Below are 25,562 nucleotides of genomic sequence, written 5' to 3' on the forward strand. Positions count from 1 at the left end.
TCTCAGCCCGGCAGAGGAGGACCTTTGTGAACTTCACGTTGGAAATACAATTTAGGAAAGTCAAGGAAAAGACTAACGTGGAAGGTCAGGCAGGCCACAATCCACGGTTTGGAACTGCTTAGAGTGTTAGAAACAGAGTCAGAGTGTGTGAGCCTGCCTACAGGGACAGCCTTACTCCGTGAGGGGGAGAGCTGGTTCAACTACCTTTATTCTTTTGAACACCGATTTTTCCTTTTGCATGCATTTCTCCTTTTTACAATTTTTGTCTAAGAGATAGGGCTGGCATTGGGTTTCGTTAGCATAGGCTATTTTTGATTTGACTGACGCCACTAGGATTGTTTATCGTTTGATGGTCGAGACTACTGCCATCTTAGTTATAGGGCATATTAGAAGTTTCTCTGATCCAAACATTTTCAATAAAGGTTTTACAAATTGTATCCATTGTGTCTGTGTCACATTTGTGATACATGCCTTCCCTACAACACTGAACTATGATTTAGGCTAGGTGCAGTGGATAACAGAGGTGGTTTGGTGGGGCTGGGATCATGGTCAAGGCTCATGCAATTCAACCATGACTTGTATCACCCCAACATGTGCTGCTGGTAAAACACATTGGTATGCGTTGCCAAAAATATGTTTAGGAGGTTTACAGTTCTTTATATGTTAAAAGAGGAATTATTAACTTACATACAGTGATACAACATTGTGAAACATTTTAATTCATAACAACCTATGAAATTCACAGGAAAAAAAAAAAAACGTGGTTAAAAAGGGACATTATGGTTCCAAGTAAAACTGAAAAACCACAGAAATCCGCCAGTTATGGTAAGCTAAGCAACCATAACTCGCACCACCACCGTGCACTGCTAAGACTAACACCCAGGACAAAGATGACATCACAAATGGCACTGATGACATCACATATGAAATATATTTTGATGAAAAGTCCCTACAAGCGGGTAACAAGGTCAGCGGTGACCGGGAGACAGATCATGAACTACTTAATGTATTAAAGAATGTACTCATGTAAAACAAAACATATTGGAGTGTTGTTAATGCAGGAACCTAACCATGCATACACATAGGCAATGGCTGCAGCATGCGCCATAGAAGTACAATATTTTTCAATCTGGTAATTTTGGATAGTAAAATAATAAATGTTACCTCAGAGTTTTGAGTAATGTTAAACATGGAATAAATAGCTAATAATTCAAGACTTACTACATACTTTTGTTAGTATAAACAATACATAGGAAGACACACTGCATTCAAATCAGAGGCACATACTGGAAAACTAAAGTAAGGAAGAAAGAATCATCACCAGAAAATGTCAATAACACTAAAGTTCATCAGCATGTATACAAATGCTTTGTGCGTTTGAGGCATACTTATTTCCCCATATATGTGCACCATGAGCCGAGACCAAACCCTAAGGAAAGTACTTGAAGAACATACAAGAAGGTGAACGTCTAGATATAAAGAACCTTTTCAGTTTTCATATTGACTTTCAGTTAAAAAAAAAAAAAAAAAAACACCTGGCTTAGTGAATAAAAACAAGTGACCCAGATGTGATGTCATCAGTGATGTCATCAATGACATTTGTGATGTCATCTTTGATGTCCTGGGTGTTAGTCTTAGCAGTGCACAGCGGTGGCACGAGTTATGGTTGCTGAACTTACCATAACTGGCCATTTCTGGGAAAGTTTAGTTTTACCATAACATCCCTTTAACAAAGTTTTCCCACTAAATTCGAGATATATATATATATATATATATATATATATATATATATATATATATATACACATACACACACACACACACACACACACACACACAAAGATAAATCTTCAGAAAGGCCAGTACTATGACAATAAGAAAACGCAATATAAAACCAATACAATACTTCTTGTTAGTAAATCACAGTGTAAAAGACTATAGAATGGCAGTAGGCAATTCAAGGCAAGTAAAACCACTGTTCTAGTAAACTTTGTAGATACCAAAAAGTAAGTAATAACTTTATAGTAAACTATGTAACTTACTAACATTAGCAAGTAAGTACTTGGCAACACTGCAACTTATTCTATTCCAGGAATAATACAGTTACACTACCTTCAGAGCAAGTGACTACACCGCATGTTAGTTACTTTTTAGAATAGCAGAAATAATTCAAAGTAAAAACTTTGTGACACTTTGATTCCGATCCTTACGATAGAAACTACACCAACACAAGGTAAGTTACTTAACAATCACTTCAAAGTCTAGGCTTTAGGAGTCCTTCCCTATCTAGTTCAGAGTCCCATTCAGGGTCAGATTGGCAGTCCCGTGGAAATCTTCTGTAGCAGTCAAGTAACAGTTATTGTGGGTAACACAGCCACACAGGAGCGAAATAATTACTCTAGGCAAGTATTACCTCGAGTATCACAGTACCTTAGGCGTGATGAAGATAAACTGGATGCCTTGCCTCTGTAGCAGCTTCAGACCCGGTCTCCTGTTTCTTGGTCGTGGTGATGAAAGGAGAGACTCTGGGAAGCAGCAGTGGAGAGAGGGGACTCCAAGCAAAGGATTCTTCGTGCTCCAACGCAGATCTGTGGATTTGGCGCCTTTTCAGAAACACCAGTGAAGAATGGTTCTCGTCCGATCGATTTACCTTGCTTGCTCGGTCCTGCACTCTGGTGAGGGGGGTTTGAGGAGTGGAATCTTGCTTATGGAGGTCCAGCAGGAGTCCATAGTTTCAGGAAGCTTTGTTCTTTGGAAGACGATGCACAGCAGGATTGTCGCAGGTCCCATGGCATTGGCGTTTTGCAGCCCAGGAAGGTTGCAGCACGTCGTGGGATGGCTCAAATTGCAGGTTATTTTGGGACCGATTACGCACACCAGTCCATGGGAGGAAGTCGTCCTCTTTAGAGTTTCCCTGTTGATTGGAAAACGGGGTCGGGACAGCAGCAGTCACTTCAACAGGATTCACTGGTTACTGGAAGGGGCTGCAGCAGTTTCTGGTCGTCTTTTCTGTTCTTCTGTTCCAGTGGTCGGCTTGTTTTCAGCTTCAGGATCCAGGCCATTTATGCAGGATCACAATGAGCACTAATGCTCCATTTGTCATTTGTCATTTATTTATTTGTAAAGCGCAGCCAGGCCCGTGGGCATAAGGGCGCGTAGGTTAGATCTGGTTACAGTTACAATAAAAGCAGTCAACAGTGGTTACGTTACAATTACAGAAGGTATAATCATAGTGTTGCAAGTGCATACAAATATACATAAATTACATGGTGTGCCGGCATCAGTGTAGCGTGCTAGGATCCGGGGGATAGGCTGTCGAGGAGTCCAAATTGTGAAGCCAACACCTCGTGTTATGTTTGAACAGGTTGAATGAGGATTCTGCACGCAAAGGCGCGGGGATAGTGTTCCATAATTTGGAAGCTTAAACAGGGAAGCTAGCTCCACCTGAGTTATGAAGTTTGAATCGCGGTATGGTCATGGTATTAGTTTGTGCTGCCCTGAGTGGTCTTGAGGAGGTGTGGGGTGTAAATTGGTTTGTGAGGTATGCTGGGGCGAGGTTGGCCCTGACTTTGTGTATGAGGGCCAATGATTTAAGAGCTATCCTGTGCTCGACAGGGAGCCAGCGTAGTTTACGTCTGGTCTCGGATATGTGTGCTTTTTTGGGGATGTTGAGGGCAGCCCTAATGGCATTGTTTTGGACTACTTGCAATTTGTTGATGTTTTTGTGACTAGTGCCCAGGTAGAGGGCGTTGCAGTAGTCTAATTTGGAAAGGACTAGTGCTCTAGCAAGAGTAATGCAATTGGGTGTGGAGATGTACGGTCTACATGCCGTGATCAGCTTGAAGGTGTATGCGGCTGAGGAAGCTACTGCATTGGTTTGTTTGTAGAAGGATAAGGTGGCATCAATGTAGATACCAAGAGTTTTAGTGTTATTTGACACAGGGATGAGGTTACCATCTATGGTAAAGGCTTTGAATGAGGGGTTGAGATTTTTAAGTTTGGCATGAGTACCCAGGATGATTAACTCCGTTTTTTCGTCATTGAGACACAGTCCATGGTGTGCCATCCATGCTTGTATTACCGAGTAGATTTCATTGAGGGTGGTACTGTCAGTTACGTAGTCACCCGAGATAGGAATGAGTATCTGGGTGTCATCCGCGTAATTAGTATACGTGACACCCAAAACGTCAAGGATATCGAAGAGTGGTTTAGTGAATATATTGTAAAGTGTCGGGGACACGCAAGAGCCTTGCGGGACCCCACAAGGTACTGGTGAGGGTTCAGCAGAATCTGTAGCAGAAAAGACCCTCATGGTTCTGTTCGCCAGGAAGGAGCTAATCCAAGCCGTGGCTGCGTCAGAAAAGTGTGCTGCAGATTTCAAGTGATGACAAAGTGTTTGGTGGTTGACCAAGTCAAAAGCTGCTGACAGGTCAAGCAATAGAAGGAGTGCGAGTTTGCCATTGTCTTTCAGGGTATGGATCTGAGTAGTAAGGTCTATTAGTGCAGTTTCCGTACCGTGTCTTGGTCGGAAGCCTGATTGCCTAAGTCCTAGGAGGTTGTTTGATTCTAAGTAAGCCTGTATTTGTAAGTAGGCTGCTCTGTCTAATATTTTTAATAAGAACAGTACAGTTGTTATAGGCCTATAGTTAGACGGGTTGGCAGGGTCAAGAGTAGGTTTTTTAAGAAGAGGAATGACCCAGGCGTCTTTAAGGTTATCAGGTACTATTCCAGATTTAAATGAGGCATTAATGAGGTTGGTGATGAAAGGTGCTAGGTCATGCGCGGCCGCTTTGATGATCGGGGCAGGGCAAACATCACCTTGGCAGTTCGAAGGTTTGAGTTTCCTGATGATGTTTTCCACTTCCCAGATAGCGAGGGGTGAAAAGTTGAAAGGTTACACGTTGATTTGAAGGTGGATGGTCTGTTAGGTGGTTGTGTATAGTCAGGGTCAGCTAGTAATAAGGATTTTTTTGCATTAATTTTGGTTTGTAGACGAGCTATTTTGTCTAATAAGGCCTTCTGAATATTGCTACACCATAGTGTGTCAGTGATACATTTGTCAGTGGGGGCAATAGGGGATTCTAGTTCTTTCAGGATCTTGAAAAGTTCTTTAGTGTTCGATTCCGCGTGTGTGATCCTTTTGTTGTAGGTATCTTTTTTAGCATGCAATATGGCCTCTTTGTAACGGGAAGAGGCTAGGGTAAGCTCTGTCTTATTGGATGTTGTAGGTTGTTTTTTCCAGTGAGCCTCAGCGATTCTTTTAGTTTTGCGTAATTCTCTTAACTGCGGCGTGAACCAGGTGTTAAGGTGACGCTGTGGTTTAGGTTTCCGTAATTTTAAAGGGGCAATGGTGTTCAGTGCTTTGAGTATAGCCCGGTTGTAGATATCCACTAGGACAGTGGGGTCAACATCTGAATCAGTATTATTCAGAATAGGGAGTAAAATGGGTAGGAGATTGTCAGGGGTAATGTCTTTCTTATTTCTCGTGCAGGTGGCGGGGGCGATGATGGGCAACGCGGGGGGTAAATTGGCTTTGATAGCAAAGGTGAGTTTGTGATGATCCGACCAGATGCAAGGGTCGTTGGATAGGAGGTCGATAGGACAGTTGAGGTGGGAGAGCCAGTCTAGTGTTCTGCCTTTGATATGAGTGGGTTCGTGGATAATGTGTGTATGACCAAGTTCGGATAAGGTGTTGGCTAGGTCATGGGCGTTAGTGTCCTTAGGATCGTTGAACCCGAGGTTAAAGTCCCCAAGTAAGATGATTTGAGAGTTAGGTTTGGTGTTTATGGATATAAGAGATGCAATGTCCTCTATAAAAGAGGAAATGGGTCCTGGTGGGCGGTAAATAAGTTGCAATGATGCCGTGTGGTTGGGTGAGAGAGGGAGCTTAATTGATAGTGATTCTGCTGAGAGGATTTGAGCGTCTTGGATGATTTTGATGTCGAAGGTATTTCTGAATATGAGGGCGAGTCCGCCTCCCTTCGTTTGGGTGGTATTTCTGTCAGATCTAATGATAGCATAACCATCAGGTATGGCGAGGGCCAAGGATGGGCCAGATGCAGCATTGAGCCATGTTTCTGTGACTGCGAGGAGATCAAGGTTTTCGTTAGTTATAAAGTCAGCTATATCAAGAGCATGGGCAGGAAGAGACCTAGCATTCACTAAGGCTGCTTTGATTAGTTTGTCTTTTTTGGGAGATTTATCAAGACGTGTGTGTAGAGGGCTGTGGGATAGGTGGTTTGAGTCGATGGGGAAGCTGGCAAGGTTACTACGGACTCTAAGTCTATCGTTTCTGGTTAAGATGGTGGGGTGGTGAGAGTAAGGGTGAGTCGGAGTACTAGTTCTGGAGTTCAATCTAGTGTTTCTGTTCAGTAGGCTGCTGGTGTAGTGAGGGCATATATGAGTAGGTGGTCTAGTTCTAGTATTCAGTCTAGTGTTTCTAATGGCTGTGGTACAAGGTTGGTTAGGTGTTGGTCTAGTAGCAAAGTGGCGTATCCATAGTGCTGGATCATCCAAACACGGGTTTGCAGAGGTCATGGTGCTGGGCCGCAAGGAGGGGGGGATGGTTACCGTATATAAGCTGGTAAATATGTCGTGAGTAGAATGAGGGTTGGGTTGGCTAGTCCAGTGTCTACTGTATGTATACAGGAGATGGATGAGAGTTGATAGGTACCAATACATGATGTAGGTGGCGTTACTAGTACTCAGGTGGCTGGGAACCTAATTGGCGACCTAGAGCGTAACATTGATTAGTGAATTCAGTGTGGTCAGAGGGTAGCCATGAGGGCAACACAACAGTGGATATGGTCAGTAGGTGACCAAAGGTGCGAGACAACAGTCAATGTAGTCTGTAGGCGACCATAGGGTACAACACAGCAGCTGACCTAAAGGTGCAGCACAACAATCAATGTGGTCTGTAGGCGACCATGAGGTGCAACACAACAATCAATGTAGTCTGTAGGCGACCATGAGGTGCAACACAACAATCAATGTAGTCTGTAGGCGACCATAGGGTACAAAACAGCAGCTGACCTAAAGGTGCAGCACAACAATCAGTGTGGTCTGTAGGCGACCATAGGGTACAAAACAGCAGCTGACCTAAAGGTGCAGCACAACAATCAGTGTGGTCTGTAGGCGACCATGAGGTGCAACACAACAATCAATGTAGTCTGTAGGCGACCATAGGGTACAACACAGCAGCTGACCTAAAGGTGCAGCACAACAATCAATGTGGTCTGTAGGCGACCATGAGGTGCAACACAACAATCAATGTAGTCTGTAGGCGACCATAGGGTACAACACAGCAGCTGACCTAAAAGGTGCAGCACAACAATCAATGTGATCTGTAGGCGACCATAAGGTGCAACACAACAATCAATGTAGTCTGTAGGCGACCATAGGGTACAAAACAGCAGCTGACCTAAAGGTGCAGCACAACAATCAATGTGGTCTGTAGGCGACCATAGGGTGCAACACAACAATCAATGTGGTTTAACACGGATCATATGACACCAGCCTACATGGGGCATGGGAGGCAGTGAAAGGTGATGGCTGTGTTGTGAGATGGAGATAACTTGAGATAGCTGAAGTGAGCACTCAACACATACTAGGTGAGCAGAATGTGGAGTGGATGTGCCATGCAGTGATCAGAGACACATAGCAAACTGCATTAGAACCAGCGCTTGGGCATAGGTCTTACCAGATGGTTCCAAGAGGGGATTAATCCAGATGGTCAGAGCCTACTCGAAGATAGATAGGCGGCACGTGTGCAATGTGAAGTAGGTAGCGTAGGGATGCCAAGGAATGAAGCAAAGAAAGTACGTGGAGCAGAGTCCAGCGCCATGCCGTCAGGTGCGGACAGGGGCAGACAGGAAGGGCCTTTGAACTGCGGGCCTTCGGATGTGCAGGGCCGGCTTCCGCCTCCGGTCCTCGCGTTGCGAGTAAATGCAAATGTGGTTGCTAGGCAACCAGGAGGAACGCAAGCAACGCGTTCGTGTCGGCGGCCATTTTGGTCTCGGTCGCCTCGGCCTGAATCCGCCGAATCCAGGGATCCACTTCTGTCCCTGCAAATAGTGAAAGCACAGGGTGCAATCAGTCAGGTGGGGGGAGGAGGCCACAAGACGCGTGCCTCCAGGGATCAGGACAGCTGAGTATGCTGCTCCAGCGGCTCCGATCGAGCGCCGGAATGAAGAGCAGCCGTGAGGAGGTGCTGCAAACTTTGTGGGGTGGCTGTCCCTTCAGGAAAGTTAGCCTCCCAGTTGGAAATTGTTTCAGGAAGGCATTCCAGAAGACACAGGAATGCAGAGTTTCAGACTCCTCCCTAATTTCCTGTCTTCACAAAACTCCGGAGCCTTGACGGGCTCCCAGAGGGATCCCAGCCATAGACAAACCAGGACCTCCCCCACCCAGGGCGGCAGAAGAAGGACCAAGAAAGGACAAGCTCACAAGATATGGCGAAAAAAAAAAAAAAAAAAAGAAGAAGAATACAGCCAACTTTTTTCGGTCAATGGAGACCCTTCTGTGCATTACCGGGGCTGTGAACACAGCCTGCGGTTATCACGCAAAAGTCGGTAGAACACATCCACTGCCACCAGCCATTCAGGTATGCTAGTCTCTGTAACGGACATGTTACAGGAGCAGTGAGAAAGGGGATACTAGGTAACCCTTCAGCACTCCATGCACGGTGGGGTGTGCCGATCTCACGAAATAAAATGGAAGGGTGAAAAGTATCGCTCTACCCCCGGGAACATGTGTTCCCACAAGGAAAGTAAAATACAAAGGGAAGTACAAAAGGCTCCCAGCAGCACTGCACCTAGGGCGCTGTGTGCTACAAAAGTAAATTACAGATGCCTTATAAAATAGGGAGGAAAACAGGACTCCATAAAATACAAAGTAATGAACTAGGGTTCCCATAGAAAGTAAGGAAAAAGGCTCTCACTTACTCAGGAGACGGACCAAAAAATCCATGAGTCCTGCAAATAGTGCTTGGGGGGTGGGGGGGTGGGCGTTGCACATGAAGGAGATTTGGCATGAAATGAAAAATCGACCTAACACTTCTCAAAGGGAATCCCTACTACAGTGTTGCCCTTGCTACTCCCACTTATATATTTGGTGGTGGATTTTACCAGCTAGGTGTAATCCAGGCCAGATTTTTCTCAGTAAATGGTCTGGGCTAATCAGGTGGATGTCCATCCCATTTGGAGTTTTCTTATCTGAGCCTTGAAAGATGTACACTCATTTAAGATTCTACACCAAGCCGCTGGCCGACCTGGTGCGGGGCAAAGGCATCTCCATTTACCTGCGACTATGTAAGGGAGGTTTTTCAATGGTCCTCTGATGAGGGGTGTGAACCCATATAACCCAACAGTAAGAAAGGATTGCATCCAAACGATGGACCAAATGACTATGGGGTAGCAATGGCAGAGCAGTCGTGCCTTCACTGAAGGGCGGGCAGGTACAGTTTGTCCCAATCGATAACCCAAGAGGTTACACTACACAGACCACTATATAGAAACACTATACTAAAAAATATATACTCAATTATAAAATGACACCTTATCACTTCAAGTACGTATTTTGGGTGTGATCACAACACATAGTGAAACTCAGTGCATGTATAGAAACAGCGAATGGGCCTTCGGACACATTCTTTCTGACCCTAAGCGAATGCAAGACCTGTACCTTGCAGTAAACTGTACACATCATAATACTAAAGAATTTGACTAAACAAATAAGGCCTCATTAGAATAAGCGTATAACAGACATTTTGAAACACTGCCCATTTTACCTCTCCCCACAACTATGGGTTTCAGCACCCAGACCCTCCCACCCAAATAAAGCTGCTTGTATATGAAGGTATTAACTTCACTTACAAAAAGGGAGTTGGGAAAGGGATAATGGCCAAGGCAGAACAACTGCATGCAATAATTCCGGCTATCCCCAAAGACGTCCCATCGGACCCCAAAATAGGGAATTAATATTCCCCTAAATAGTGTGATGAACTACAATTACTGGCTCAGTTGCGAGGCGCTTTGTATTTGGTCATGCACAGGGCTCCTCTCGTCAACAAAAACATCTTCAGAAGGTCTGTCTCAGTGTAATAATAGCCGTTAGTCATGGGAGTCTGTGCCAGAAACTTTACTTGCATGCTTTACAATTCCTTTCAAATGAAAGCATGCTGGTGCAGCGTCTGGTTGAGTTGCAATGCTTTTTTAGGCTCTCCATACAAATCTCGCTGCATGGTTTCTTGAAAGGTCGCTGGATGCAAGTAGCTTGATCACTGGTAACATCCAAGAAACTACGGAAGATTTTAAATGCAAATAAGATCACCACATCAAAATGGAAAGCAGCTCCAAACTATACGGATTCATGGAACTTGATAAGCGGCACACACTAGCACCACCCAACTCCCCCCAAAGAGCGAAGGCCTATGAAATTAAATGAGAAGCACCATTTCTTCCAGTATCATGCATACCATCAAGTTGGTTCAGAGGATGCAATGACCCACAAGTAAACTAGCTTGAAGACTTTAAAAGGTTAGACATTTAAAGTCAACGCCTAGGAAATCAAGGTTCATAGCTATATTTGATGACTACGCTTTGTTAAAGATCAGGCAATCGAGAATATCAGACGCCAGGTCTGGTTTTACTGAAGACCTAAACTATCTATTGTGGCAGTGATGTACATTTGTCTGTTCACTCTTCCCACAATTCCTTAACTGCATACCTTCCACTTTTGTTAACAATGCACTGCAAGCTTTTGGATTTCCACAGGATTCATAAAATCGACTATTAAAATGGCCAGTTGGTTTTGCATTTTGAATATAGAAACATCAACTTGTTTGTGCGAATTTTAGGAGACCGGTTTACCTGCACCCATTACTGCCAATTCCTTACCTCAAGGTCTACTCGAATGCTCATTACAGCACCCGTGTCATGGTTATGATGGTGGCAAAATACATTAAGTGGTTTCTTGTGATAAGTTTCCCGTTGATGGGTGTGAAGACAAAGACCAAGAGGAAACTCCCTAAATACTCCCAAGACAACACCCAGTGATTTAACCAAAGATGCAACAAATCTGTTTGTGTAAGTAGCCTAGTCGATTACCCTGGTTTATTAATATACATTTTTCTTTGCTATTTTGTTTTTCCAGAAATAGACCACCTCTATAAAATTGGAAGGCAATGTCCACGTACAATATTGCCCTTAATACAAAAAAGGTCAAATGTACACTACTTTAGACAACTTTTACAATTTTCAACAGAATCACATAATAGTTACTTGTGTACAGCAGTCTGAATACAGATTGCAAATTCAGCCCAACATGTTTCAGTCCCCATGCAAGTGCATAACCTTCTGGAGAGCTATCTGGGGATGGTCTTACAATGACGACCCAAGAAAATCATCCTCAAGCTGCGGTTAGTAGTTTAGATACTAATATGTAAAAGTATGTGCAAGTTAAAATTAGTTAAGAGTGATAACTCAAAATTAAATCATGCCCAATTAGTTCAAGGTGTAGACCGTTTACCTTGGGACGGTTCTAGGAGAAGCAGGGGGAGAGCAAAGGTACCCAGATATAGAACTACCAAGAGGGACCCCCAGAGAATCTTGGCTATCACACTGTGCTGCTGTGCGACAACATCCAATCATTTACAGCATAGGAAAACACCCGAAATGTTCAAAATGAACACTAAGTATTTGCATACTTACTGAACAGGCGTATGTGTGAATCAAAAAAAGGCAGACGAGGAAAACTAATTTCCAGAACACAGTTATCTTATCCTTCCAATTATTCTCTAAGGGTCAAACCCAAAATCTTCTAGCAGGTCATGTTTTAAAATGCTGGGGAAAATGATAATGTACGTTTGGCTCTACAATCATATCAAAAGGAAATGGTAAGAGATGTAACAGACGTTTACTGAAATACTTTTTTGGACCTACCATTTGCATTCAATTCGTAGCAGCGTTCATCTTTCGGGCTGTAGGCACAAGAACTGTTAAAGGCCTAGCCACATTGCAAACAAACAACTATTTATCAAAGCTTGCAAGATTAAACCGCATTTCAATGAAGACAAATTGCAGAATTGGTCGGCACTTGATCATTGGATGTGTAGTACCAGCTCTATGTTGAATAATTTTGGGAAAAAAAAAACAAAAAAAAAAAAAAAACACATGCAACCCATGTTGGTCCTAATTCTGGCTAACGTAAGCTAGTAAGGTCGTCTAAACTGCGCATTTGCAACATATAAAGACAAATAGTTATGTGCAGGCAAACATTTGCTCTACACACATGTAATGCAGCTTTATTACAATATTTTTGTATTCTGATTTCACAAACCACTGGGTTGCATCAAATAGTGATAATCTATGCAACAGTGATCATACTTTCAACTTCTTGTGACTACATAATGAAGGAGTGTGGCGATTACGGTTATTTTATAACTCATTACCAATTACAATCTTTGTCACAGTGGAAACTTAGAAGCTAGTGCTGTGCTTCACATTGTGAGAATGAGAAGATAGAGGACAGTTCTGCTTTGGAGGAAGCTTTGGAGGAAGGGTAAGTTCACATTCTTTAGGGGGGCATGAGGTGTTGTCCTCCAAGGAACTTTGTTTCCTTTGCCGGATTCTTAATCTCCTTGATTAAATGTGAAGAAAGCAAACGGAGCAACAACTGCGACCCCGACCCTCCCACAAGGCTGCAGCAGCAACGCTCGCAATACATACAAAGAAGCGAGTCCAGATGGGATTTTTCTACTATTTGGCACTTAAATTCAAATCGGAGCAGCGAGCGCTCCAAATTGCTGCATTTGCATTATTGTTGTATGTTTAATACATGGCAGTGTTCTTGAACTAATTAGTTTCTGCTGTGCATATATTTCTGCAAAGGCCCAGTTGGGCTGTATATGCTGTGGTCCTTTGTGCCTACTCCCATGATGGCCGCCATATTCACTTGCACATGTGTGCCTGCCTTGGCCCCCAGCCACTACACCGATTGGACAATATCTTTCCTTAAGGGCCAATCACGGGAGCAAACAGGCTTTAGCCGCCCCCCCCCCCCCCACCAAAAATCCACAACCAAGGCCCCGTCTGAGCCTGTCTGGGCCAAGGAGGAAGTCCTCCACCTTTTGTCCCCCCCCCCCACCTCCTCAAACTATGAATCGGCCTCCAGACTTATATACTGCTCCGCCCATGAACTTGGGCCCCTGGACCTCTAAGCTCCCTGCAAATCTACCAGTGAGTGATGAAACTCTCCCATTGCCTCCTCCACCAACTTTCTGAACCAATGACTGTGCCTATTGTGAGAAGCCAGAAGGTGCATCACCGGCTAGTCCCCAGGGATCTGTCATCCAGGTGGCCAGGACACGGCCATCACTTTTGGATCCCGTTCCTGGGGTGGACCAGTGCGGGAGGATCACCTGGATGGTAGAACGTCCTTTCATAGACGGTCAGAATGTCGATTTTGTTTTTTTTTTTAGTTATTTATTTTTTAAAAAGTATTTATTTTTCCAACAAGACTTTTTATTGAGTTTATGTTTACATATATAAAAGAGTTGTATACATTATTCACGTCATAATGAAACTGGGGAGAAATACAAACACAAATAGATGAAATGTCCAACATAACATAGGGTAAATCAGAGGGGGGGGAATACAGAGGGGTGGGGTCATAACATGTAGCAGCTTCAGTTCATAGAAAGTCACGACTAGGGCAGCTGTTGGGGTAGCTAATCGGCCTAGTGGCTATGATGGTAGTGTGTCAAGATAGGCGAGTGGGGCACTGCTCCGTTTTGTTCCAGAGTCACTTGAACTGCAAATAGTCTGTGGGTGCCCACTGCGGGGAAGCGAGCTTCATTAGTAGTACTTAGCCATCCAGCAGAGGGACGGCGGTTGTCGCACCACAACAGGGAATTGTTTTGCGTAATCCAGAAAGGGGGACCAGATATCGTAGAACTTATTTCTCTTCCCTAAGCGGAGGGCGGTTATTTTTTTCAGCGACTGCGATGTCCCAGCACTTCGACCACCAATGGGGACAGCTGGACGTTCAGGGTGTTTCCATAGTCTTGCTATTGAAATTTTCACTGCAGTGAGTAGTTTTGAACAAAGATCCGCCAGACATCGGAAATTGTCAGTCTGCTGTATCACCCAGTAGGACTATTCCTGGATCCCACGGGATTGATAGTCCTGTGATCAGTTTGATCAGCTCTAGTACCTCTTTCCAAAACCTTCCAATCTTGGGGCACAACCACAGCAGATGAAATAGTGAGCCAGTGTCAGCACAGGCTCTTCAGCATTGCGATGGGATAGCAGGGTTACTTTTGTTGAGGGTCTCCGGCGTCAGATACCATCTGTAGAAAACTTTGATCACCCCCCTCTTTATTAGTGACACATTTGGAGCTCTTGTGGATTCTGGTACAGATGCGGTTCCTCCACCCCGCTCCACATCCCGCTCCACATCCCGCTCCACATCCCGCTCCCACCTCTGCATGTAGGCTACCTTCTTATTAGGGTCCCCTCTGTCCAGAAGACTGTATAAGATTGAGATTTTGCCAGTGGGTGCGAGCGCTGTCAAGGTTCGTGCTAGCGCCGTCACCTCTGTTCTGGCTTGCGATTTTATCGTGTGGTGGGACAGCCAATGTCTGAGCTGGGTGTAGAGGAAGCGCTCCCCCTCGGTACTTGGAATTTCTTTCCATTCTTGAGCAGGGTGCCGTTCGTGAAGAAGGCCGCAATGTATCTCAGCCCTCCTGCCTTCCATCTGTCAAAGTGGTTTGGTGTAATCCCTGGGGTGCAGTAGGGATTCTCCCAGATTGGGGATAGTGGGCCCACTGTGATCATACAGTTCCATCGTCGAGCCGCCTTCTTCCAGCTCCCCACCGTGTTTTTGGTTAAACAGTGGCCGGAAGTTTATCTTGTATGCCTGCTCTATTTTAAATCGGGATTTGGATTTCCCCAATAGCTGAAGTGGGATTTTGCCCATGGAATGAGGAACCTGGCTGCCAGGGTGTCCACAAGGTCTCTAGGGGTATTAATTCCCAGGGCTGTTAACTTTGCAAGGTTGACACCAAATCCCGAAGCCGTCCCAAAACTGTCCAATTCTTGCCAGAGGGCATTCAGGGGGGGGTTTCAGGCGCAGTTAGAGTCAGCAGAACATCATCCGCGTACAGAGCACTTTTGTAGATTTCATCTTTTAATTCCAGACAGTGAATCCGCAGGTTCTGGCAAATTCTGCAGGCAAATGGCTCCATGCATAGTGCAAATGTGAGCGGAGACAGGGGGCAACCTTGTTGAGTGCCGCTGGTTATCATTATCTTGGGTGATCTGCCGCCATTTATACAGAGTGACGTGATGGATAGTTTGCAAGCGTCCATTTCAAGAACTTCCCCAGTCCAGCATGTCGAACGCTTTATGTGCGTCAAGTGACAGGATAGCCGTTTGCTCCCCCCGTCCTGTTTGCCAACTCGATGACATTTAGGGGATGGATGGATGGATGGATGGATGGATGGATGGATGGATGGATGGAATTAACTTGGAGAAAATCATGGTGTAATTATTCATCAGCGTGATTGGCCTGTACGAGGAGCAGTGTTCTGGGTCTTTCCTGGGCTTCAGTATCAATACGGTCAGGGATTCCTCCATTGAGGGGGTGATGCTACCTGATGAGAGGAAAGTGTTGTATAGAGATGCCAAGTGGGGAGCCAAGATGTGAACACATTTTTTAAAGAACGCGGTGGCAAGCCCATCGGGACACGGGCCCCGTTTTTCAGGGAACGGATAGTCTCAGTTGCTTCTTCCGTGGTGACGGGGAGCTCCAGGGTGTCCAGCTGGGGGTGAGGGAGGCCCCTCTGGATGGTGCACAAATACTGAGTTTGCGTCTCCTTGTCTGTTGGGGCACCAGACATGATGTCCCTGTGGTGTTCCGTAATCTCCAGTTTTTCCGCTTCCGCGCAGCAGGGCTTGCCTCACCGGTCTTGAAGGACAGGTATATTGTTCCAGGAATGCAGCTTTTTGAGTTTGTGCACCAGCAGTCGATTAGCCTTGCAGCTGTTTAAGTAATATTGTTTTGTGTATGGTAGGGCGCGGGCCGTACGATCTGCCAGGTGCATTTCGAGGGCTGCATTTGCTTTAAGATCCCTTCCTGCTTTGGTCGTTTGGCGTTCTTTGAGATTTGCCTCTCGTTCCGCTACTTCTTTTTTCACCTTAGACAGTTGAAGTTGATGTTGTTTGTGTGCTGCTGTACAGTTGATGGCTATCCCATGAATCACCAGCTCCATCGCATCCCAGACCACAGCTTCAGAGGTGCCTTTAGCTGCATTTTCCTGGAAATAGTTTGTGAGGGCGTCTGATAGCTCACAGCTGGATGCTATGTCTGTCAAGATATATTCCTGTAGTTCCTATTGCAGGGGCCATCACCGGAGTGTGGTCCGATATTACTCTAAGGCCGATCTGTAAGTCTTCAATACATGGGAATAGCGCGCTTGACGTCAGTAGTAAGTTCATTCTCAAGAACGCCCTGTGGACATGCGAGAAGAATGTGTAGTGATGGTTCCTTTGTTAGCTAGCCTCCATGCATCTATAGTTCCAGTACCCCTTAGAAATTCCGCCATCTCCAGCGCTCAGGCAAAGTCCACCCTAGTGGGTGGTGGTGTTTCGTCGTTATTGGTGTCCGGGGTAAGGTTAAAGTCACCTCCAATCAGCTGGCGGCCTTCTGTGAAGGAGGTCATCGTTGGGAGGATATTGCGTAGGAAACGGTCCTGGGCGTCATTTGGGCAATATATTGCTGCGATAGTGATCAGGAGTTCGATCAGCAGTCACTTGAGTAGTAAATATCACCCCGCTGGATCTCGCTTGAATGTAATTTGCATTAGGGGAACCTCACGGCCGATTTACATGGCTACACCACCCCTTTGCTTCTGGCCTGACCAAGCAAAGTACCATCTGGAAGAAAGTTGAAAGCTGGCCAGACTTTTGTCAGGCATCAACAGATGCGTTTCTTGCAGGCATAAATGTCCGCTGCGAGTTGAGCGAGCCTGTGTTCAACCAATGTGCGTTTTCTCAGAGAGTTCAGCCCTTGTACATTCCATCTTATCATGGTAAGTTCCTTGACGTTATCCGTCATCTAGGACGAATGTGTTTGTAGATTCCTTTGGTAGCTTTTTCCAGCAGCCCTCCGGTGACCTAGTTTGATTGCTGATTGGTGTGCCCCCCCCAACCCCCCTGCACCCCGCATGTGGAAATTCTCCTTCTTCCAGCCCTCGCCCCTGCCCTCTCCCCTGTCCCCCCCCACCCCCTCCCACCTCAAAACAAAACCAGGTTGTCAGGTCCAGCCTTCAATCAACGGGGCATCCGGCAGGGCCGACGCAACCAACTAATTTGGAGGCAACTGAGCCTCTGCTGAAATTCTGTGAAGCATGACCTCCCAGCGTTTGGGAACGGTGGAGCTCAGATCTCGGGCTCAATGGTGTGCGGGACGGACCCTAAAATAAGCTAGGGATCTGTGTTAGTTGCTGGCAGAACAGATGTATTGGGTCCTGTTTCAGTCTTTGCCGTTCCGTTTGCTTTTGGTAGGGGGGTGGGGCCCTGATCCTTTGCAGTCTCTCTACTCGGGTCCAGGAGTGTTTGAGCTCTTGAGAGGAAGCTTGTCTGGAGGGCGAGTCTCCGTCGGGATCGGCCTCTTCTGCTTCAGCAGCTTCTCTGCCAGTTTTAGGGTGCGAATGAAGCAGGGTTTGCTCTCCCAGGTGAATGTCAGGGACGTGGGGTACCCCAACGATAAGGGATCTTCCTCTCTCTCAGCCATTCCGTAACAGATTTCAGGGCCTTCCTTTTCATTAGCATAGTGGCTGCGAGGTCCTGATATAGGGAGATAGAGGCGTCTCTGAAGAGTATGCAGGTTGAATTTCTGGCTTCCCGCATCTTTCACTTTGTAAAAGAGTCTCCTCGCTAGAACGTCAGGCGGGGTGGATGTGCTCGATCTTGCTCTCGTTCTGTGAACTCCATCAAGCAGAGTCAAAATGAAGCTGAAGAAGACGTCATTAATATAATGCTCCAGGTCTGCGCCTGAAACGGTTATTCGGATCCCTTGTAGGTGGATATTGTTCCGCCGGGAAGAATTTTCGGCATCCTCCGCCTTCCTCCTCTCCATCTCCCCAACTCGCTTGTCCAAGGTTGTGATCTGACTCATGACCTCTTCTGTGCCCTTCTGGTACTCCTTTGTAATGGCAGATAGTTCCTGCAGGTCTGATTTCGTAACCGCCTGTGTCGCAAAGCAGGGTTCCGCCGCTGTATATGTCTCTGTGGCCGTAGCATCGTTGCAGTCCCACCTTTGTTTTTTTTGAGTTGACAGCAGAGAGGGCCATCTGTTTTGTTGCTTTGCCATTGCGAGCGAATCGCCTGTAACTTGACTGGGCGAAACCAACATACACCTCGCTCCCCCCCCCCCCCAACCCCCCCCAATCTCCCCTCGCCCGTGTTCCAAGCTTTCCAGGCAGGTGGTGGATGGGGCAGAAGCGATAAGCTTCCACGCCACTGTGTGTCTAGGAGGGGGCTGCCAATATATTACTCTGCGGTTGCTGCACCCAATGGGTGCTGCCTTGTTCCTGGGCTTTGCCCCTTTGCCCAGAGTCTTATTATAGAGGGGCTCGCCTGCTAATAACTGTGTGCTTCCAGGAAGAGCGCTGCTCAGTTTGCATCCAGTCGGTGCATTTGTGAAGCAGGGGGATCACCCCTGGTGGCCTTGCAAGTGGATCTTTAGGAGAGCTGCGGCCACCCTTAACGGCTAGGGCCTCAGCTATGATCTGCGTGCTGGAGAGAGCAGGACCAGGCAGGCGGAGCATCCCCATGGCGTCACGCCCAATTCGAAGTGGATCATGATGTTGTGGCCTTGATAGCTGACTTCTAGGCTGTCTGAAATGCGGAGCCACGGGCTATAACCCAGCGATGCTGTTCGAGGCTGGGAGAAAGAGAGCAGAGTTGCAGCCCCAGCCCACGAGGTTCCCCTGGCTGCTGTGTGGCTTTGGGGAGCAAGAGTCATGTAGCAGTGCCCCCCCGGTCCCCCACCAAGGGATAGGAGGGGCCTGCGTGGGGTGGGGCAGCGCTGGTCAGGGGTGTGGCAGAGAGGGGTCCGCTGGACAGCACAGCAGGTGACACCTTACCTTCAGTTGGCGATGGGGAATGCGGCCACCGGTTACGGGCTGGAGGCTGTTGTAGAGGCCAGAGCTCGCTCTAAGTAGGAGAGGCGGGTCGGGGAGGGGGGTGGCGGGGGGGTGGGAATACCGCAGACGGAAGGTTTTGTGCTGTGCGCTTAAGGTCCATCTGATGGCGCTCACAACTCAGGGGTCCCCTCCCCCTCAAGAATGCAGGCAGGCTCACCGGGGCTTATAGAGAGCATACGTATTGCACGGGATTGGCGGGTCCCAGGTGTAAGGTTCCCGTTGGCTGGGGCCACATCCCACATCGCCCAGGCTCCGATGTTACCGGCGACGAGAGCCGCACTGCTGCAGCAACCCCACTTGCTGGCTGCTGGGTTTGGTTTGCAGCTTGCTTCGGCCTGCGTTCAGGCCGGGGGCTGGATGAGCAGAGATTCGATACCTAGCCATATGGGGGCTGCGTTTCTGGCCACCAGGCCGAGTCTTGGGGTGTTCCCGGCCCACGGTGGAAGGACGATCCATTGACAAGCCCCTTATGCTTACTCCCGATCCGGCGGGGTGCCGTCCTACACTGGAGCCCCGAGGCGGGCAGTGCAGTAGGGAATGAGGGACGCCTGGCAATAATCTCTTCCTTCACAGCACATGCAGTGCCCTGGCAATGCCGTTCAGTGCCGTTCAGTGCCAGTGTCCCGGGAGTGTCCGGCTTCCCTTCGGGTGGCCCGAGCTGCCACCGGCAGCGCGCAAGCAATCCGATTCCTGCAATGCAGCAGGCTGTTCCCAGGAAGTCGGCCGCGTAGAGGGAGGGAGGCGGGGGGGCGGGGTTACTCCCCGTGGTCAGGAAGACGGTTGAATCAGTCACAGCTGCTTGCAGATGTCTCAATGCGAGCAAAGAGCCCCCCCAAGAGAGGGAGAGGGTAGAACCCGCCGAGTCGCCTCCCAATGGCCAGATTCCACCAGAGCGCTCGAAGCCTCGGTAGCTTCAGCACGGGGCGGGGCGATGTCGCCATCTTGTTGCATGAATCTTCACTGCCTGTCGCCGACTCTGCGAGCGGGAACGCTTCCAGTTCCCGTGCCGTGGATGAATTAAAGTTGTTCAAAGTCTGCCACACATCAAGCAAAAGATCAGATCGCTGCTGGGTGTTAACGGTTCAGCTTTACCGATGCATTCTCGTTGGATGCGTGGCATCAGCCAGGAGCTCTTGCAGAGCCAATCCAACCGCCATGGCTCCAAGCCACGCCCCTTTTAAGAGTATTGTTTTGTCGAAAAAACTCGAACTATATAGGGGTGTTAGGAAAGTGTCCATAAGGGGTGGGGCGGTCGAGAATAGTTAAAAACAACACGGGTATAGCAGCTTGTAGGGGGAATAAAATTAATCAATTTCAAGGAGTTTTTCAGGGAGTGGGACACGGGATGGTGAAGAGGGGTATCCCCTTCGTGGGATACTTGAGAACTCAACTCATGCCCCTTTCCCCGACACAAACACTTTCTCATGGACAACGTGAGCGAAAACTGACTAACACCAGAGCCATACACCCAACATGTCCCAATACAATCGACAAGCAAAGTCAGGCAATTACAGATCATTAGACACCTGCAGCTTTTTAACATGACCAAGGTGTATAAAGATGGGGGCTGCAAAGGAGGAGGAGGAGGAAGGCGTCTAATGAGCATGGCAAAGCACACAAGGAAGCAGCAGTTCCAAGATTTGCAAGGAGGGAAGTGCCCGTGACCTTTCCAGACCATTATTTTTGTGAACCTTGGAAAATTAGAAACCCAAGACCTGGGACTAAAGCTGAAGAAACCCGCATTGCGCGTCAGCGGAACCCGGGGCTCTCCCACGTTGATAACCAAAGGCAGGGAGGAGCTTTTGCAGGCGTGGTACTGTCATTGGCTCCTACAACAAAGCAGCGCCAGTAAAGAGAGCACAGCTGTCAGAGAGACTGATACCAGACCAGCCCAGCCTGTGTTAGAACCAAGGTTGCAAGTGTCACTGTATGAAGAAATCTAAAGAGAACCGGCTGTGAAATATATGTGACGAGCGACGCAAATATAATTGAAAACCATAGGAGTGACTGAACTTTGGAGGCCAAGAAAGATACCGTAGACAGAGTGGTCTGGCGCCACATTGGTGTTCATTGTATCCAACTGGTTGGCAACTGTGAGAAAGGAATTTCAAGATTGAAGTGGTGCTGCAACGGGTCAGGCTAAACCCTGTGCACATTTGAAAGTCTTCGATAGTTTAATACAAACTGAAATTGGTCCGGGCCTGGCTGAGGGAGACTAATTGTGTAAGAGGAAGGATCTGAACCTGGCTGAGAGGGATCCGTGGTTAACCGTGAGTCACCCGAGAAAGAATAAACTGAACATTGTATGCTTTGCTCGAGTGAACCGCCTTGTCCTGTGCTGAAAACATTGGGAAGGGAGGCCAAGGCTGAACATCCTGATGTATCATTTTGTGAACACTTTTCTTTTTCATTAACACTACCCCACAGTATTTGTATTCAGCGGTAAGGATTGCCAATAGTTTTTCTTTTTAGTATAGGCTCTTTTAGTTTGACGGAGACTCCACTAGGACTGCATTATTATTATTTGATGGTTATAACTTGCTCCCATCTGTAGATTTAGGATTAGATAGGTGTTCATCACACCCTTGAAGTTCAATGAACACCCTTGAACTGTCGTCACTTTTGCCGGTCTTAATGTTGATACCATGCCTTCCTTACACCATTTACTCTGCCTTCCTTGTCTCACCTAACCTACTTCTTCGCTCACTGCATTGTGCTACCGTTTTTGATTTGGGAATTTAGGTGTGCATTTTTTACATCTATGCACCCTCTTTGCATTGCATTTGTGCCACTGTTTTTGAATTTCGAATTTCCTTTTTGGATTGCATGTGTGCCTTTTGTGACTACTAGGCCACCTGGTTAGTTTAGCTAGAACTGTGCTTTGCAGCCACTCCTTCATTCCTCAACTAACCTCTGCCACCCCTATGGCTCTCAACATCTCACCCATCTTCTCCGACTTCTCCAACTGCTACACCTATCCCCGCTCGCTCATGAAGTCTGAAAGGGAAAAGAAAAAAAAAAAAAAAAAAATATCGAACACATCCAGTCCTCGAACCCTGGCTTACCCATTGCAGACACCAACGTCAGCTCAACTTCCAGACAGGTCTTTATAGATCTGGAGAAGGGGGACAGAGGATATCAGTAGACTCCTCGCCTCCCTTCTCTCTCTCTGTCCCTTATCCAGATCTATAGACTCCTCGCCTTCCCTCTCTCCCTCCCTCTGGCGCCAACTCTATGAGTGTATCAGGTTTCGTTAAACAGGCGGGCTGGTGGCCGATCACTTTCTTCAGATGGCTCCCTCTTATGAAACAGCCCCACCCCCTCTGCGTCTTCAGCAGGACTTCCTCAAATTCCGGAAGCTCCTCAAGACTCTCCTCTTCTCCACCTCATCTGCTAATCCCAGTCGCTGTGAATGGTGGCCAGGGCCCTTATGTGTCCCTCTGGCCTCCTATACCCAATCGCCCCAGCCTCGGTCTACCTGTCAGCACTTGCCTCTGCACCCACTGGCCTCAATCCTGTAGGCTTGCCCTTTTCATCTGCTGATCAACCACGAGCATGGACATTCCAGCACTTACACCCAACCCCCCCAGACCCCCACACCCCCACTTCCCCTCTTCTCGCTGCACTTGCACGTTCTGAATACTCACAAGGCATAGAAGGCTTGTCTATCTTCCACTGTATTCGTTGTTTTCAATCCCACGTTACATCCCTGCGGCCCTGTGGCTGTTTTGAAACAGAACTGTCTTACTGTATAAGCGCCCAACAATTAAAATAAGGGAGGTAAACATCACACCCCGTGTGGCCCCCTCACATGCCTACCCCCAATTAGGAATTAATGAACCAAAATGCAATCTGCTTTTACGGTATTTTCGGAGAATCACATTTCCCGTTTAGAGAATCTGTGTCAAATCTGCTTTTCTTATTCCTGTTCTACTAAATACCCTCTTGAATGTAAAGTAGGAAATGGTTAGCCCAGCCCCACCAAAACAGGCAGTTGCGATTAGATAGTTGACAATGAAGTAAAGAACAAACAGTACACAATAAAAAGAAAGCCTGGAAGTATTGTGAAGCGCAAATTCTAGGGTCTAGTCGGGCCAGAGAGCAATACGTTCAGCGAAAGCAGTGCAAGGGTACATAAATTGTGCAAGCTTCACATTGCCAAGGTTGTAGTATTGCACCCTAGGGCACCAGCATCTATTAAACGTAAAGCCCTATAGTAAACCTCATGCTGGTCTTTAATGCCAGGTCGGGCAATGCCTAGCATAACATACCTTGCATGTTGATTACATCAGTCAGATCATGGTTAGGACCATACCGTCCGATCTAGTCTCTTAAAAGACATTTGGCCTATCCTAGTTTATTCTTAACCACCCGCGGTGTAGTATGAAATTGGGATTACAGTTGCCAAATATAAAATTTAGAAGCTAAAACATGCTTATTTTAAATAAGGTTTTCTAGTCTAAAACCTCAGGATTCTAGGCCATTACATTTCCGCACTATTCTCCTGTGGTTGGAGAATACAGCCCATCCTTCTACAAAGCCAAAGAGGTGCCCGTCAAGATTTGTCTGACCCCACCAAAACATACATAACACCAAAGGTTCTACCTTTTAGTAGTTAGAACCTTTGGTGGTATGCTTTTTAGATCTTTTGGTAGGGTCGGTAATTTTAACTCTGTAATTTCGTAATATACCAAGTTATCAGCTGTAAAGGTTTGTATTCAGTTACTTGCTGCTCACCTGGCAGTTCTCCCACAAGCAGACAAAGTTGTCGGGGATGTCTGGGACAATGTTTCTGCCATGTGGGTCCAGGCGACATTCACCAACGTTGGGCTGGCTCTTCAGGGCCATCTGCCCCCACTGCTTCAGCTTTGTGTGGTAACAATGAAAGTACACATGGCGAACCAGATCAGCGGGTTGCTCCACACACCAGAAGCCACAATCTTGCCACAGGCAGGAGAATTCATCTGCAGAAAAAAGGCACACAGGATCACATATATGACATTCGCGCCTGGGTCATGTAATCGCTCACAGAAATACTCCTAAGAGTGAGGATGGGGTCCAATGAAACCCCAAAACCCACCCACATCCTAACAAATATCACATCAGTTCTAAGCGATGATCACCACTTTGCTTTTAGACATAGGGAAAACATTGAAGGGGTTGAGGGATGCAAGAGCAGGGTTGCAAGACTGTCTGCAGATGTGTTGCATGATCATTACATGCGGGAGCATGCAAGAATGTTTAGACCTCTCTTCCAAATGCAATGCCCCTATCCTGCTTTGTTGTGAGGATGTCTATGCATCTTGTGTGCACATGGATGATTAGCTAGCCCCCAAACCTGGCTATGAGCAACTGCCCTAAGCGAGCCTCCAGCTTCTCCCCAGAAGTGACTGGTCTTCTAAAGGGAGTCGAGCTGGACAAGCCATTGGACCTGGCAACATCTTGCAGCCACAGGCTAAACAACCAAACTCCTACATCAGCAGGTCAGCTCTAGACTCCAAGTGGAAGTAGAGAACCCATAAGACTAGAGTACCTTAGTGAGTGGGCCAAAAGCTTCACTCGGACGTCATCCCTCTCCAGGCTATAGTCAAAGAAGGGAGTTTCCAGCACCCAGATGGAGTATAACTAGTAGTCAGTACAGAATGTAGGCAACAATGCCTTCCCTTCAACTATGAAATGCAATACATTCGTACTAATTATTTCCTTATTCGGTCATTCTGAATTCTATGGTCTGCTTGAAGTCCAAGGCTACATGCAGGAGCATTCATGTAGTTGGGCTGATCACCCCAGTATCGAGAGTAAGGAAACAAGACTTTCCCTATATGTAGCCAACAACATTCAGAGATAAAACATGCACATTGAACTGCAACTTTCGTTTTTAATAGATTGTTTAGTGCATACTCTTGTATGCAAATGCAGCATTTTGCAATGGTTCCAGACGTGGCAAAGACATGGTGTAAATGGAGATAAAAATGTGTTCCGGGATGCCATGAAACAGTTATGACTCTAGAAACATGACATCAGGAAGGAACCATACACAGCATTAGGATTTTGGTGATAATCGACTCTTGGCAATTAAGAAATTGTGTACTGTGTGTATTTGGTGATCTCAAGGGGTGAGCGACATTCCTGGCTAGTAGCTTGCAATTTCAAATGTTTACCACCGTTAGTACCAGATGTATACTGTTCCTAGGCAAGAGTGCTTCTAAGCGATGTTTGCACGCTCAGGGTTAATCAGTCACTTCTCCAATAGCGAACTCACCTTGGATCCCTAAAGATATTAAAAGACTCCAATTTCACAGATCGACCCTTTAACAGGTCAACATTCATGTCCCCTACAGGATCCCCAATACCC

General features: G+C 46.8%; 1 protein-coding gene across 1 annotated transcript in view; it reads right to left on the bottom strand.

Annotated features, from left to right (window-relative positions):
- HINFP (histone H4 transcription factor) overlaps positions 1 to 25,562 on the bottom strand; it is a 217,313-nt gene that overhangs the window by 167,854 nt on the left and 23,897 nt on the right. Inside the window, exon 4 of the mRNA XM_069614379.1 lies at positions 23,945 to 24,171. Within this exon, the coding sequence (XP_069470480.1) occupies positions 23,945 to 24,171 (227 nt within the window). The remainder of the gene's footprint in view (positions 1 to 23,944; positions 24,172 to 25,562) is intronic.

The sequence above is a fragment of the Ambystoma mexicanum genome, chromosome 9 (genome assembly GCF_040938575.1).
Source record: "Ambystoma mexicanum isolate Mex_15411 chromosome 9, UKY_AmexF1_1, whole genome shotgun sequence".
In the NCBI taxonomy this organism is placed as follows: Eukaryota; Metazoa; Chordata; class Amphibia; order Caudata; family Ambystomatidae; genus Ambystoma; species Ambystoma mexicanum.